This window comes from Habropoda laboriosa, unplaced genomic scaffold (assembly GCF_001263275.1).
Source record: "Habropoda laboriosa isolate 0110345459 unplaced genomic scaffold, ASM126327v1 scaffold59, whole genome shotgun sequence".
Taxonomy (NCBI): domain Eukaryota; kingdom Metazoa; phylum Arthropoda; class Insecta; order Hymenoptera; family Apidae; genus Habropoda; species Habropoda laboriosa.
In genome coordinates this window covers 53,710-71,337 of record NW_017100162.1, presented here as the reverse complement: position 1 = coordinate 71,337, position 17,628 = coordinate 53,710, and the positions used below count along the sequence as shown (strand labels likewise).

The 17,628-nt window shown below is 40.6% G+C and overlaps 1 protein-coding gene across 1 annotated transcript in view; it reads left to right on the top strand.

The window, feature by feature from the left end:
• LOC108578463 overlaps positions 1–17,628 on the top strand; it is a 112,254-nt gene that overhangs the window by 81,541 nt on the left and 13,085 nt on the right. The window contains exons 4-11 of the mRNA XM_017941810.1: positions 6,317–6,389; positions 7,050–7,090; positions 8,820–8,978; positions 9,999–11,069; positions 11,528–11,646; positions 11,735–11,895; positions 12,405–12,676; positions 15,712–15,952. Coding sequence (XP_017797299.1) covers positions 6,317–6,389; positions 7,050–7,090; positions 8,820–8,978; positions 9,999–11,069; positions 11,528–11,646; positions 11,735–11,895; positions 12,405–12,676; positions 15,712–15,952 — 2,137 coding nt within the window. The remainder of the gene's footprint in view (positions 1–6,316; positions 6,390–7,049; positions 7,091–8,819; positions 8,979–9,998; positions 11,070–11,527; positions 11,647–11,734; positions 11,896–12,404; positions 12,677–15,711; positions 15,953–17,628) is intronic.

Here is a 17,628-nt window from a genome sequence, read left to right as displayed (position 1 = left end):
TCGAATCCCTTCTTCTCGAACCCCTACAAACACAACACGTGACGAACGTACCTATGGACCGTCAGAACGGAGCTTTCTCGTGATAAGAAACGTCGAATTGACCGAATCGATCGAATACGATGAAACGAGTTAATATGTGAGATAAAGGCTGCGATCTTGGTAAACTCTTTCGGAATGGATTAACGTCTTAGGAGGCGGGAAACTCGTGTAAATGGATTGTGTGAAAGTGAATACCGGGGTGTTGTTAATTGAACACCAATCGTAATGGATTTTAGAGGAGTTAATTTAGAGCAATTGACTTGATGTAGCTTCCTTTCAGACGCTATTCATTTTCTTCACTTCTTTCTTGGCCCCTTTTGTGCGTATTTGTATGTTGGAATTTAATAATATTGCTTGAAACCGAAAATATCATTCCTGAAAAATTATTCTCCTTTTATTTTGGCTAATAATGAGCGAAAGGCGCAGCAAAATTTACGTAAAGGGGTTTCAATGTCTCTTACTATTTTTGAGAAGAATGTACATAAAGTTTGTAAACCTTAATTTTCAGGAAATCACAGTTAAAACAAAAGAACACCAATTCATTTTTCCTATATTCAAAAATTTTCATTGAACAAAGCATGATCTCGTTAAAGAGAGTTGAGAAACATGCAACAATTTGGAAGAAGAAAGTAGGTGCTCCTAATTTGCAAAAAATGTAGAAACAAAATTTTTGATCACCCAATTTTAACAAATTACATGTTACTTTAACCAGCTAATTACGTACAGTAACATTAATTTTTTTCTCGAAAAGTGATTTTTGAACCCCCTTAAAATTAACGTCTTACAATTATCACCTAATCTTTTCTACACACGCCGATTCGACATTTCAAACTTTGAACATACAAGAAGAAACGCAATCTTTGACACACATTGTACATTCTAAATACCATGCACCATAACTATTAAACACCGTGAAAGTGAAGTGTTCGTCGAGTGTTAACTAGGAATAAAAGTAACCCTAGGAAAGTGCCCGTTATGCATATCGTTGCATCTGATTATCAGAATTATAGTTTTTAACCGAGCTAGCCAGCCGCGACACATGGACGGATCTCGTCGTAAAATTAATCGCTCGAAGGAAAGAACAATTCGGGGTAAAATTGTTAAAATCAACATCGCGCTGGAAGCGAAAGGGCCGGGTAGAGACGGTCTCATCCTAAGCGATTGGTACTTCTGAGCTGCATAGAGCGTACTGGAAACCTGTAATTGTCTGGTCACGCGAGGTCACCCTGAGAACACGAACACGATTATACGTGACGTGCACCATACCAGCCATTAAGTTACAGCCAGTACACGACAGATGGTACAGGTTACTTGAACATGCCCTCGATGCAATTTCGTGACAGAGCCAAGAACAAGAATCAACGGGGAGGGGAAAAAGTGAGAGAAGAAAAAATTTTCTGAAACTTTTCCTAACGTTAGTTTTGCAAGTGACGCACTCTGTGTGTGTGTGTTGACAGTGCAGGTCGTTCGACAATGAACAAGTATTAAGAAAGATTTTCTTCGAGTCTCCGGTAGGTATATTTACGCATTGATGTCTCTGAATGCAATAATGAAAAGTCTGATGGTAAATTAGGTTTTTTGTTAGGTTTTCTGTACAGGTCGTTCGACAATGAACAAGTATTAAGAAAGATTTTCTTCGAGTCTCCGGTAGGTATATTTATGCATTGATGTCTCTGAATGCAATAATGAAAAGTAAATTAGGTTTTTTGTTAGGTTTTCTGTACAAACGGTTTATGGCACGATCGACCGGGAACGGTTATTTTTCAGTTGAGGATTTTCGTTTATTGCTTGCACGGGTCTAATTACATCCTGCGAGGGTCACTAGAATTGCTTTGCTAGATTTTTAGTAATTTCTGTCCCTCGCGCTCAATAGCCTACGAACATACCATAAACCACGAATTTCCGAACGGCACATCTGTATGTAACGGTCCGCTTGCCGACGAGTCACCCGGAGGAAATTCCAGATTTTTGGGACCACCCCTCGCGACCGTCTCTCACCCTTCCAAGGTGACAGCGCTCTATGGGCGCACTGGAAGGACGGTAAAGACGATATTAGACACGCTGATTGGCAAATGCAATCGTTAACCATTAACCAATCAGCGTGTCCCAACGAAAATCCCTCTTACGGATGTCCGAGACGCGACGTCGGGGAGTGAGTCGTCGAGTAGTCGTTCAACCACCACGAACAAGGAGTACCAAGGAGGAACCAGCTCACATCACGCGTTAGAAATAGATCAGTTTTTACAAGTTCCAATCATTTGGGTGGTCCTTCGAATCAGTATCTAGACGGCACAACATCGTGCAAACATCCACAAAACTCGAAAGTTCTTAAATTGATCGTTTCGGTGATTAGTTGAGGGTTGAAATATTCTTCGAGGGAAAGGAAATTTTTGTTGGAATCGCGTTGGCAAAAGTTTGTGATGAATAAATTTCGTAAGAGGGTTTCTCTGAGTTTCTAGTATATTGCGCATTGATGTCTCTGTATATTATAATGAAAAGTTTAATAGTAAGTCAAATTTTTAGTTTGTGTAATAATTCGCAAATTAATCCTCTCAGTGATTAGTTGAGTGTTGCAAAATTCTTCGAGGGAGAGAAATTTCTTTTATTGGAATCGCACAGACAAAAATTTATGATGAATAAATTTCGTAAGAGGGTTCCTTTGAGTCTCTAATATGCAATATTATGCATCGATGTTCCTGAATATTATAATGAAAAGTTTAATATTATAATTAAATTTAAAATTAATTATTTTATTATTATTTTGAAAGGAGATTAATTTTTGAAACAATTCATTCATAGTAAATGTCTGTGCAATTAAACGGTGCGTATTTTCAGTTTGAACTTACGAAACGTAAGAAAAATTTGACACTTCATATCACACGATTTGATATTAGACAAATTTGCACGAGAGAAGAGAACTCGACACTTCATATTACACAAATTTGCATGAAAGAAGAAAATTCGACACTTCATATTACACAAAGTTGTATGAAAGATTGACACTTTCATTCACCGACAAACAGCTACAATGTGGACCTTGTGAATTCTCGTTTCATGGGCAAATTTAGGTCGGGCGTATACGTAGTGTTAATCCCCCAGGCTTAGGCACGGGTCAGAGAAATCCCGGTGGATATTCGCAAATGCGTAACTTGCGCGACATGATCCCAGGTATCACAGTTGGCCACAGAATGTCCGTTTCCATTTAGGATTTTCCATTCGAATTTTACACCGCTGTTGCTGTAATTAGCTGTCCTATTAACCCCTTAACGCTCACATTCTTTTCAACTTGATACGATAAAAACGATCAATTTCATTCTTTTTTTTTTTTAACTATTTCCTGGGCTAGAATGTAACAATAAGTTTCCCATTTATTTATAATGCTGTAACTTACAATCCTTACCACAGAATAGAAAGGATAGCGCAATATCAATTTTATTTTTTTTTTTAATTATATCCAAGACGTGTAGAAATAAGTTTCCCATTTATTTATAACGCTGTAACTTACAATTTTTTCCATAGAATAGAAAAAATAGCACAATATGGAATATGAAAGAAAATAATGAAACAAAATTGCACTTTTTGGAGGATTAGTTGTGCACGTGTAAGACACTTTAACATGAGCGTTGAAGGGTTAAAAAATGACTCATACAAAATTCACCAGAATAACGAAGTATCAAGAGAAATGAAAGTTTTATTTTTTAACATCGTTTCTATAATGTTGCTATTTATTAATTGATTATTATTAGAAGATACAATAATTACATAGACGATCCAAAAATAGGTTGGGTCTAGTTATAAACTGTCGGTTTATTTACCTGCAGATTCAATAATCTGAGTAAGGAATATATAAATAGGTGAATATCGGTAAAGTGAAAATACAGAGCATTCGATGGTGATGTACCAACTGAAGGTACACCACTATGTTTGACATAATAGTCGAGCCACAAAAAAAAAAACAAAATGATTAACTCCACTTTTAGAAATTCTTCCAATTTTAGTGCTTAACTCTTCATAAATAAAAAAAATTTAATAAATCCAATTTAATAGTGTTAGTAACATTGGCTGCTGAGTGGCTCAGTTGCCATCCATTCGATGATAATTTTCATAAAATTCAGGGCGTCGAAAAAATGAATTCTTTTCTCTCTAAATTTATTATAAATCTCGTGACTACAAAAAAAAATGAATATTGAGTTAATTACCGATAACACTGTGCCAAATTAAACAGCATCCTTAAGCAACCTACACATCATACTAAACGTCCTAATAATTTTGTTGTATTACCGTCACCACTATTGACGTAATTTTAAGAATTAGAAAAGCTCGTCGACGTACACTTAACTAACAACAAAATAAAAACAAAATACCCATCTTGTCACCCGGCGAGCAATATAAGTATTCACAGCATCGCCATAATAAAACAGAATTATCGCGACACCGGTACGCGAAAAGGGGAAGCGCGTTTCATTTTTCCCAACAGAAAAAGACTGTGCACCTTGTCAACACAGTGGTGTTCCCGCTTAAAATATTGATTCCCGAGGTTCGTTCGATTACCGAAGCGAAATTGAAGGTCCGAATGCGATTTCGCCGTTCGCGTTACAAAAACCAACAGTGGTAACAATATTTTTCCTCCCTCCCCACCGGTATCGGATCGCTCTGTCACGATTTCACCATCGCTTCAGCCGATATTCCGTACGGCCGGCTCTGCGGATATGCAATTTATCCGCAATCAAACGTGCTTGTCGGTCATTAAATTCAGCGTGAGAAAGGATGGACCGTGGCGGCGTAAGGACGCGACTTTCACGTTTGCTCGATATTACAATTACACACGGCTGGTAATCGATATTAATTAAAGAGGACAATACGATCGATTTGAAGTGGCCGCGAGTGAATCGGAACTGACACGCTTTATCGTTGACAGCTCGCGTCAGCCGGCGACAATTACGCGGAAACAATCGGTGCAACTTTTTAGACCGTGAACTGGGACCGTTTGCTATCGATGGAATCGATGTTTTGCACGTTTCCAGCGTGGCTGACTATGTTCGAAGATCTTCCACTGTGAAATATACGTTGGAACGCTTAGAATGGGATCTGTTGTTGCGTTAACCCCTTAACCTATGATTTCTTTTCTGACTATGCATCTAAGCGTCGGTAATGTAGGGTTCTGGTACGGTGTCAGGTAACAAAAGTTTATCTGTTATAGATTAATTACATTTAGAATTCTCGGTGTTAGAAATTCAAACGAAAGTTAGGATTATAACGAATTTTTCTTATTAATATAACTATTTTTCTCGTATCTCGACTAGAATTTCTGTCACGAGTCTGACTCGTTGTTGTAGGTTAAGGGGTTAATATCGTTAAACCGTGAAATACGGTGTGAATCGAATTTTAGGCGATGATGGTTTTTATTAGGAAATAGGGTAGTAGGTAATCGTCCTTAATTCTGTGTTGGAATATTCAGATAAATTCGAGAATGATCCTTTGTGCTAAAGAAAAATTATGCCTATGCCTGCCTATGTGAGGATTTCTTTTCAAGCTAAATTAGTAAATAGTTACAATTTTCGTTTTCATATATTTCACCTATTGACGATAAAACTAACTTTGATTCATTGAGCAGTTCAACTGTAATGCTTTTTACCCTTTCATATATTTCCCAATTTTTAAGGATAATCTTTGCATTTATTGACGATCACATTCTTTCTAATTTTCACAAAATTTATTGACGACCATATTCATATTCTTCCTAATTTTCACAAAATTTATCGATGACCATATTCTTCCTAATTTTCACAAAATTTATTGACAATCATATTCATATTCTTCCTAATTTTTACAAAATTTATTGACCACCATATTCATATTCTTCCTAATTTTCACAAAATTGATCGACGACTATATTCATATACTTCCTAATTTTTCCAAAATTTCTTGACGACCATATTCTCCCTGATTTTCATAAAACTTGTCAACGACAATATTCTTCCCAATTTTCGCAGAATTAATCGACGACCATATTCTTCCCAATTTTCACAAAACTTGTCAACGATCATATTCTTCCCAATTTTCGCAAAATTAATCGACGACATATTCTTCCCAATTTTCACAAAACTTGTCAACGATCATACTCTTCCCAATTTTCGCAAAATTAATCGACACGTTATATTCTTCCCCCAATTCTCAAGACTAAACTTCACAAAATTTATCGACAATCTGTACTCGCTATGCAGGGGTGACAGGCTGTACGAAATCTGACCATTCGCCATGGTTTGATTTGTTACAGAGGGCAACAAGTGCCCGACCCCAGGCTGCACGGGGCAGGGTCACGTGACCGGACTCTACTCTCACCACCGCAGGTAAGCAATTATCGGTAATTAACCTGTGCTCTGCACTTTGCCCTGGTCGATTAGACACTTATGCGCTACGACGGGAAAGCTGAGCGAAATGGTGCTGTCACTAGCAGACTTATTCCACGTATACGATCATCGCTGAATTATACAACAGAAAATACACTAGCATTTACAATAAATACCAGCAGGATCACGTTACAAAATATCTCAAATTTTGTGTTAAACAGTGAAATCTCGAATCTACGTATAAAATGCATTTTGTTTCTTAAATTATTCGATTAAGAATTTCTTCAATTACAGCTTTGTATTCTAATCAGATCTAACCCTTTGACCCCTGAGAAAGTTTTCCTCGACACTCACATTTGCGAGTCGGTGTCTCAAAAGCTAGACGAGATTTTTGTGTCACTTAAAAACGTTTAAAAAATTTTAAACTAAAATTTTTCAAATAAAATTTGAAGTAATTCAAAATTTAAAGGGTCAAAGGTGAAAATGAGCGTCCTCACTCGTTCAAACGCCTAAAATTTAAGAAAGAATAAATGGTCCTCGACATACTAAGTTAATCATAAGCTCATTCAAGATGTTCAGTATCGAAATATACATATGCTAGATTCTCTTAATTCCTTAACAACTGCAATTATGTTTCACATTTTCCTATCGTGATTTCAGCCTATCCGGTTGTCCACGAAAGGATAAACTAACGCCAGAGAGTAAGTAGCCAGCGATCGGCACCACCATTCTTACTTCTTATCGTAGTTACATAGATGCATCTTCTTTTTGCGAGACTGCCTTTTTCACGCGACGGGGCAAGGAAGTAGCGAGTGAACGAGCGTGAACGGCTGTACTTATGTTCCATCCGGGGGTAGCACGCGTTCCGTTTAATCTACATTTCCATCGAAAATTCACGGTTCCATCCTATCAACGATATTCTCCATTTCAAATTACACCGAAGGGAAAGAAATTCACGAAAAATATCCAAATTTCACACGAATTCTCGCAGTACCAAACACGCGATGCCAATTGTTCAATGATAATCGAAAGAGAAACGAAAAAAAAAAAAAATCACAGAAACGAGCTTAATTTTTCCACTCGGTAAAAACGAATTTGCTTCCACTTCGAACGAATCGACAAAAAATACGGGCTCATTGTGAACTGTGCCCGTCTATTATGTGTGTCTATGTGTCTGTCTGTTATATTCTTTGTGCTTTTCGTTTTGCGGGGTAGAGAGCTTTATTTATTGCGTTTCACTTCCGTTTTAATTTTATCGTTCTGTTTGTAGTTTTTAATTATAGTAGAGAATTATCACCACACTTGAACTTGGTTACGTTGGCCGTACCTACGAACATCTGGAGAACTCGAGACACGGGCGGTGCGACGCCAGCCGTTAACGCGTGTGCGTGCACGCCGGCTCCGAACGGAGGATTTTGTGCGATTGGGTATAATTAAACGGCGATCACACACTCATGTGACCACACACGGTTCCCTTTACCTAAAAAGAATAAAAGTCGACGCTTGTCACGCGTCGATCAACCCTGTAGGACACGCCAGATGCTTCATCCCCATGTTAAAATGATCGAAACGATGGTGAAACCGTTGATTGATCATACGGAGTCTTCAGAGTTATGATTGTTGTATGCCTCGACATTCTTGTCACGTTGATAGTATTAATATTGAATTTTTAGTAACGTTAAAATTTATCGCGTTGATAGTGAAATATCGAAGTTCGAATGTATCAGACTTTCTTTAGAATTGAAAATAGAAAATGATTTTTTTGAAGAAAAACTTGCACATTATTTATTACATCGAAGATTAGAGAAGTAATCGTCCCTGACACAAGAACGCACGCCAGAATCCCCCTAACAATACACAAGAATCGCAAGTTTGTTGTCTTATAATTTTGTCACTCGATTGATTATGTCTTTACTTGAGTTTCTCTCTACCCGCTCGGTATACTTGATTGTACTATTACACATTTTATTTGTTTATTTCATCCCGTAACGTTGTGTACCCCGTCTATTGTTCTTATTTCTCTCTTCTCTCCTCTACTTTTCTCTCTTCTTCTCTTCCTCTAATTCTCTCTGTATACTACTGTACACAACATTCTTTCGTTCCGGTGTTCATCGGTCGAGCATCGAACACAACGCGGAACGTGTTAGAAAGAAACGAACCGTGTTATCGACAAAATAATCATAATTATACTCAACGCATATAACAAAAGCTGTGATCTCAATGAAAAAAAAAAGGAGAAAAAATAACACCGTTCTACCGATCGTATCTCGGTGTGCGTGTATACGTATGTGTGGTCTTACGATTGTTATGTGTGATATGTATTTAAAAAAAAAAAAAAAGGAACGAAAGAAAGATAAGAAACGATCGAAGAGAAAGGAGAATAAATAGCAGCGTTCTGTAACCACGCCACGTGTCTCTGGGTTCTCACAGTTCTGGCGATGCATGAGACTATTTTGAAATGCCCAACGCCTGGTTGCAACGGCCGTGGCCATGTCAGCTCGAATCGAAACACGCACAGAAGCTTGTCCGGATGTCCCATTGCCGCGGCCAATAAGCAGGCCGCACGCGAGGCACGACACAAGGCTCAAGGTAAGGCGGCACAGCAACCCTCCCCAACGTGCCTGGAATTTCGCCCGCCGCGAAAATCCAACGCGTCGAGCCGCCCCCGTGAAATCGGATCGGCGCTTAAGCCTTCCGAACGCCGCGAAAGTAATCCTCGGATTGCTCCTCGATAGTTCTCGCGTTCACGCTGAACCGACTTCATTGCTTCCCTTTTTTTCATCAACTTCTCGGGGTAAACGTAAGCGATGCTTTTTGCGGAATAAGAGATAGATACGTGTTTGGCAGTGATTGGTGGCAATTTTCTGTTGCATCGGAATAATATAGCGAGAAATTAATTAAACGAGAAATTAAGGTAGCAGCGATGATAAGATGAAATTTGAATGGTGTAGGGGAGAAACTGACAGAGTGCAGAAATTGAAACTTTGTAGGAGAGAGGGGATGAACTTTGAAACATTAAATGTGAGAAACTTTGGTTTCTCAATTTCTCGGTGACAATATTTTTGAAATATTTTAATTTCGTTTAACCTCTTCGATAACCTGTCTTTCAGTTATTTATTTGCGATATTTTAATTACCTATTTAAATTTCGCATTCTTTAAACTCTGTTCGCTTTTTCTCTGCATCCTTCAGGAATTGGTTGTTCTTTATTAAACAAATTTTCAAGATACGAAGGAAAGTGGAATGATACTAAAGAATTGAACGTCAAATTGTCTCAAATCTGTCTGAAATTTGTCACAGAAGCATTGAAGCAGGAGCTCGCAATTTCGCAATACGATCATTTAAACGCAACGAAATAAAACGTGAAAATTCTTGCTTCACAAATTACTTACCTTCGCAACGAAGTGCAATACGTGGTGATACATTCAAAGTCTACGCATATCTCATATCCCCCGCTCACCTAAGCATGTCGTTTGCTCCGAACATTCGTAGATACCAGCATGCTCTTTAACTGAAAAGGAGGCCTATACCAATCGAAACTACAAACCTAATTCCACCGTCATATTCCGCCAACATAAACTACACGACACACGTTATATTTTCACAACAGTGTCCGGTATCCCGCCAGAATACATCAGTACGAACCTGTTGCCGCCGTCGATGGATAGCAAGAGTTACTCTCAGTACGGGTCCACGGCGCAGGACACGAAACCTGTGTTGAGCAGCCTGACCTACGACTATTACACGACAACGAAGAGCACAGGGATCAACGTGAAACCACCGAAAACTCCCGAGGAAAGTCCCTCGTCCCGTACGACCAAAGTCGTCCCTAAAACCGAGAACATGACACCGAGCGGCAGTTGTTGCAACACATTACCTACCAGAGGGCAGAACACGTCCGATTTGTTGGTACCGAAGACAGAAGAGACCACTTCCTGTCGAGTCAATTCACCACCACCGCCACCACCACCAACCGTACGACCTACCTACGACTCGTACATGAATCAAGACTCGAATTCCTCGTCGATGTCCTCGATGGACGCCATGGGATCCAGGGGATCCATCGGCGCGACGATACATCATCCCAGTCAACATCCCACGCATCACGTTCTGCCGATGCAACCCACCGTAGCTTACCCGATGCCGATGGTGGAGGACACGAGGATGAGTCATCAGATGTCTCAGAGATCTCCCTACGAACCATCGGCCATGATGGCCGCAGCGGCGGCAGCGGCTGCTGCGGCCACCACCAGCGAGGAACTTTATCATCACAGATCGGCGGAACACGCGAGGGCCTACATGCATCCTGGCGCGAGCAATATCGCGCGACCTGTTGTCACCTATTCGAACGAGATCGCGAACGCGAGAGGTTACGAGAACGCGGTTGCCAGCGCGGCTAATCATCGACCTTACGACCCCGGCACCACGTCCGCTTACGAGAGATACGACACTCAGAGCTGTGCGCCGATTCAGTCGCAGCAGCAACAGCAGCAACAGCAGCAACAGCAGCAGCAGCAGCAGCAACTGCACTCGAGGACGAATATGTACTATCTGGGACAGACTGGAATGACTCCGGAGGAACAGGAACGTGTTTATCATCAGGAGGCCGCGGCTGCTGCGCAGCAACATCAGATGGCGATGGCCGCTGCTACGGCTGCTGGAATGATGAAGACTGAGGATGGTGAGGATCTTTTCCTAGCCTCATTTTTAATTGTCGTGGGAATAGTGTTGAAACACTATTTGTGGTGAGAAAAACGTAAAAATGACTTCTTTACGTATTCGTAATGCATATTAAGTCATAACGAAGGAAATAAAGGATTTTTGTAGTATTCTAAATCTGTGTCACGTAGAATATATTAAAGGAAAAATTTTGAATTCTGTTTCTGCAAAACTATAGATATTGTCTTAGTGTGCTCCACTGAGAAGGTGGTTTAATCTACGGAAAAATTGGAAATTAAATATTTTATAAACGTGGTATTAGAAATACAGGTTGTTTGGTTATATTAAATTGTCACAAACCACAACGTTTTAAGTATCAGAGTTATATAGTTTACGAAGTCTTTCTATTAGGGTTTCAAAACAACTCGTAACATTCACAGAATTTCTTCTAATCGTTCCATCGTTTTCTCGTTGTTGCAGTAAAATGTGTCACGGTGGCGCAAGTCCAACAAATGCAGAAGCCCGGTGGTCCTCCAACTTCTCCAGGTGGCTCGGTGATGGATTTGTCAACCTCCAGCGTCACGTCGACGAGCCCTCAGGTAAGCACATATTTCTAAAGTTTCCAAAATCCAAAAAAATAAAGTTGAAGAAATTATTAAAAAAATATCACGTTAATTGTAATTACAGGCGCCACCGTACGGTTCTAATAGTCTTAGCCCTCAGTACGGAGGAGGTCAAACGGTAGGTGGCAGTCCTCAGGCAGCAGCAAGTCCCCACTTGACTGCGAGTCCTCAGGTTCCCAGCCCGCAAGGACAGACCCTCGATCTCAGCGTAAACAGGCTTCACAGGTAATTGACGTTTCATTTGTCCAAGATATACTTCGTAAAATCTTCCTCAAATTAAATTTCGTAAATCAAGTCTTTACTTTCACTAAATACAGTGTGCTTAGGGTAAATTTAAAGAAAAGTAACCGATAAAAGATATACTAAAATTGTGTTAAGAGCCTCGTTGAACCATATGGCAGAAAAGAATTTTGATCGTTCCACTTGGAATTGAATAATTTAATCCATCAACGCCCATTTGGTGACACTTTCATTTTAACTTTCGGCGACACTTGTAAATTGAACAATTCAAGTTCGTTTCTTCGCCACGCTGTCGAACATCGAAAAGAGAAAATTTGACACTGTTCCAAATGACGTTAAAGGGTTAAAGCAATTACATTACGCGGTGTTCGCCCTGTATACACGAGGCAAGATTAGAAACACTTTAATCCACGAATATTTCCCTCCTAACGAAACGGGAATGAAACGAAGAAGGGAGAGATATTAAATCGTCCATCATCTTCATCTGATTACAGCGGCGCGCCAAGTCCACAGTATCCAACCGGCCACGGAGAAGCTGTGGCGGTTCCCGTTGGACCTGGTTTCCCAGCGCCCAGACCAATCGAGGAGCAAACCGAGCCCGTGGACTTCTCCACGGCAAACGAGCCGGTCAATTTCAGCGGGGGGCCTGGAATCAGGCCTGTGCCAGGCTTCCCGCCACCCGGTGTGCACGTCACGGCTTACAGTCGAGAAAGCACCCCCGACAGTGGGGGTTCCCACTACATGGACGCCTACCGCGATCCCACTGGTGAGCTATCGCTGTTTATCGCTTAACTTGCCAGATAATTCGTCATCCATCTCGCGGAAACGCTTTATGACCCGCGACACTGTTCCATTCAACTGATTTCTGTCGTTAACGTTCGTATTCAGACTTTTTTTTAATCCAGTGGATTCTACCATGAAATAGTTTCGATATATTAGGGTTGCATAGCGACTCTCTTTTATTTTATAAAAATTGAAGTATGTAGGAATCACTGCAAAGTAGGCTTGTACGGTTATTCGCGAATATTCTTTGTAACAAGAATCTAAGCATGAGTAAATAGGAAACCGACGAGGGAAAATACAGTAGGAGTTGTTGGCGTAGCGCGCAAAGGCTCGACTTGCCAACCTGAGGTCGCGGGTTCGATTCCCCGTTCGGTCACTAAAAATTTTTCCTCGGTAATATTGGTGCCAATTATTCCTGATCATAATGCAAAAATAGTATAAATTATTCCAATATTTTCATGATTCGTAGAAAGAAATTATTAGAAAAATTAAGGTTCATAATTGACATAGTATGTCAATGGGGTTAAACCCTTTGTGAAATTGATAGAACATCTGCGCATTGTCGGATTGGAACGATCGAAAGCTACTATTCAGCCTCGAAGACGTGTGCAAACTATCTTCCTCCCATCCTCATTTCTGTCTGTAACGTAATATTCCGGAAAAAATCGAAACGGTAGCAATTTTTCGCCGGAACCGAACTTCGAACCGATTCAAAATTCGAGAACACCCGAAATCCCCACCGTTCCGAAAGTTGGCAAACGCGGTCGAAATATCCACCGCGCGGCGGTAACCAGTATATCGAATGAAAAGAAAATCCAATTAGGCTGCTACCTCGAAGTCCGCCATTCATCGTCGCGTAGCAACGGAAACTGTAACACTCGCTAACCAGAGACATCGGAACAAATTACCTCGACAACCTAACTCGCTTCGAACGAAACGAAATTGGTTAGGTTTGGGCGGGGTGGTGTGGTGGTGGGACAGAACGCGGGTTACTTGACGTTCTAAATTTCAACGTAACCCACGTATACTTGAAGGTACACGCGAACGCGTCGGCGTGTCGCTACATCGGCCACGTGTAACCCAGCGTCAGGTTGATAGGGAGGAGATCCATGGACGAAGGGATACGGAAAAGAACAAAGAGCTCAACGCCCTCCGGGGGTTTAGTTTGGGGAGAGGAGCGGAACGAGAGAGAAAGAGAGAGAGCGCGCGCGATACGCGGTTACAACCGTCGAATAAAAATTCGCCAGAACAGTACATGACTGCCATAATAGGCACCTATGGCCCCGACTCTCATTTTCCTCGGTCTCTCTGTGCCTTGGCATTCCAAACCTACAGCCCATTCTACTCGTCCCTGTCGTCTGTTCTCTTTCTCTCGCCCATCCGGCCATCCCTTCCTCTCCTCCCACCTTCCGTTTCCTCACCCTCTTATCCTCTTTCGCCGCGTGGATGTGCACCGAAACCAGCAGCAGCACCCTTTCTACCGGACCCACCTTTCTCTCTCTCCCTGTGGCGGTACACGACCATTGTTAATTATCAATATTTCGCGTACACGTAGCATGGCAAAAGTCCGGCGCGGCCAATATTGTGCGGACTCTGACGCTGGGGAGTAGTTATTGAAATTGAAACATTCGAGCACACAGCTCCGCGTATGGCATGCCAGGTTCATTCGTTCGTTCGACGTCGTCGTGTTCGCGCGACGTTCGCTTCGCCCTTCCTCGTCCGTTGGCTATTTGCACTGCAGACGAAATGAATTCTTGCCGGTAAATAAACGCGTAGATTTTACAACGGTTAATCAAGCGACGCGTCGCTTTCGACCTCTTGTTTTTTTTTTCTTCTTTTTTTTTTTGTCGTACCGGCTGAACCTTTGTCCCCACCTTCCGGTTGCTTCTTGCTCTCGTTTCTTGTTTTTCTTTTTCGGGGTGGTATATTTTTCAAGGGGAGGGAAAAGAGGATTCTTTATCAAGTTCGTTATCGTGGTACTGCGCGGTATTTCGTGATATAGAAGCTTATGGGGTTTGTTGTGAAATCGGATAGCTTTCTGTATGCACTTTACGTTCGTATTGTCTCGGTGGTACGTTTTAAGTTGTTTCTTTGTGGCACTGTTTTGACCGAAGTACTGATGTTGATCTTGAAACTGTTGAAATTGTTTTTGTTGCTATTGAATGGGAGGAAAAATGATTGAGAGAAGTTTGCACGTATATGGTTCGAGGACGTGAATCTGGTGAAGATGAAAAATGGTCCCGCTAAGGTCACTGACATTTTTTCGACGAGTTCGATGATCTGTGAAATTATGACCTTAAAGTGACTTTGAACAGTAGTATATCAATTTTGAGTAATTCAAATTTTCTTAATTCACGACTAAAACTGATTGGAACCAATATTCATTTCTAACCTAACATAACCTAACCAATATTCGTTCCTCGTGTGTCAGCCATTTTTATTGCTTATCAGCACGTCATAGGTTAGGAACTCGAAAATTTGTCGTTGGATTTACCTCAATGTTGTTTGTAGCGTTGCATTATGAACAATAAATGTTAATATGCAAAAAAATATCAATATTAAGAGATGCATTCAAGTTCTTCTTAATAACATTTTCTGAATTATCAAAAATTAATCAGACAGTAATTTTTAAGCATAAATAATTCATATATTCGTTACAAACTGTATACCTCAGCCGGCAGTCCGACGAACATTTCGACAAGGTCGAAAAACAGTTTCACAGTTTCGACGAACGGGGTATTTGCATAAGTGAATAAAGAATGGTAGACTGATACGAAGTTAAATACGAACACGACAATATTTAATACCGTCGTTACTGAAAGTAACGCAAGAATGTGATATCGCAAACGAACAAAAATAGCTGTTTCATTTAATGTATCATAGAATAAAATTCAAATATATGTACCTTTGTATCGTATGTCCATTTTTATTTGACTATATTTTACGAAGACCTACATATTACAATGCGTTATTATAAATGTGCAATAAAATTACGTTCCGCATATTTCGCATTCTCAGGTTACGGACCAATGAGCCCGCACCCAGGCTATGGAATGACAGGCGTTCAACCGGAATATCCTGGGAACACGTACACCCCTTACCCCACTGCAGGCTACAATTGCGGTGGAACTTATCCCGGTGGTCCCGTGACTTCCGGTTACCAAATCCCAGCTGGCTACACGCCGACACCCTGCTACAGTATGCCACCTCCACAGCACACGGTCGGACCTCTCGATAAACCCACGGGTAAAGACGATAGGTAAGGAACTCGATCATTTACTTCCCTTTAAACATTATTCCGCGATCGTGAGAATATACGCGACGTTTCCGGTTCATCGGAAAACTCAACATTTCTAGAGACGTTTTGGAAATAACAAGTATCAACTGTACTTGCTGATTAGTGCTTTAACCTCCCCTTTTTGTTCTCGCGAGTCTATGTTATTGTTCTTAAACGAATGTATTGGATGACGATCTTAACACGTTAAGCGCCAAGCCTGTCTTGTCTTCCTTTCCGTTTAGCCCGCGATATGCTGGCGGCCGGAGATCTGTGTAAGGTTGCGATAAGACTGCGTGTGTTTTAATAATACTCGTTAAAATTTTTTTTTGTAACAAGTAATATTTAGGTACATTCTTTTATGATCTCCAAATTGTTTAAAATTTATTGATAGAATAATATAATTTTTTAAATTGTATATCGTCAGTCAACAGTGACTGACGCGGCCTGAACGGAAAGTATAGTGTCAGTCACCGGTGACTGACATGGCGCTTAACGTGTTAAAGGGGTACGCATAAGTACAGTGTAAAATTGTGAACGTCGAAGTTTAGTGGAAACATTGTAATTACATTTCTGGAGTGTCTTAAGTTGGAAGCACATAATTTGTTTCAATACTTAACACGTTCTCTGTCTTCTATACAAAGTTTTAGAATGATCCAACTTTTTCTTGTTTTTAACATTCTTTTTCTTTGAATCACTTTTATAGTTTTAGTCACAGCTTCCTTTTCTTTTATCGAAACACTTCTTGATCGTTTTCATTTTTTGACTCCTTTTGAAAAGTGAGTGACATGAGCCGAAAGAGCCATTCATATACAATGAGTCGCATCTTTTATTACACAATTTTCTTTCCTTTTCTTTATTTGTTCGAACAAAAATGCAGTTATTTCCTTTTGTTGAAGCAACGAGTACACTATGCATTATCTAAACTAATGCCATAATCTGTAATTAAAAGAATTACTCTATTGAGCAAAAAGTACGAGCAACTCGGTTCTAAAGAAAACCTCGCTGTCACTCGTACACAAGCAACGTGGTAGAGAACGTGTTAAAATTTTCTCTCGAATTTCAGAAATTTCTTTGGTATCATTCACAAGCTTTCTCAACTTTCTCTACTAAATATCTGAAATAACTACATTTTTTCAATAATTTTCCCACATATTCTCACTTCTTCTCGGCTGAAATTTTTATTTTCAAAATAACCAAAGAATCGAGAACCACAAAATCGCTTACTCCAAAACTGAACGCCACTTGTACGTACCCCTGATCGTTCCAAGTTCTAAGCAAATCGTCTCAGCCCAGATCGCAGTAGAACAAAAGAGACTGCGTAATCAGACCGCAAATGAAACGTTCCATTCCGGGTGTTCCGACTATGTCCAATGAGCCGGAGTAACGTCCACGCGCTTATGAATCCGTGCATGCGAGCATCGCACATTTGGTACTTGCCTTGCGGAAAGGGTCGCGCGAATCTCTATTCGCGGTATACGCGTATATATTCGCGGGCTGGAAAGGCACGGGGAGGCAACATCGGTGGCGGCCAACGTCGGCGCAAGAGGGAGGCGGAGGTCGCACATACCTACCTCCATTTTGTTAATTAAAGTAATTACTCTTCGTACCGAAAGTGCCAACCTTATTCTAATTGACGTAAAGCTCGGCGGTACGGTGGA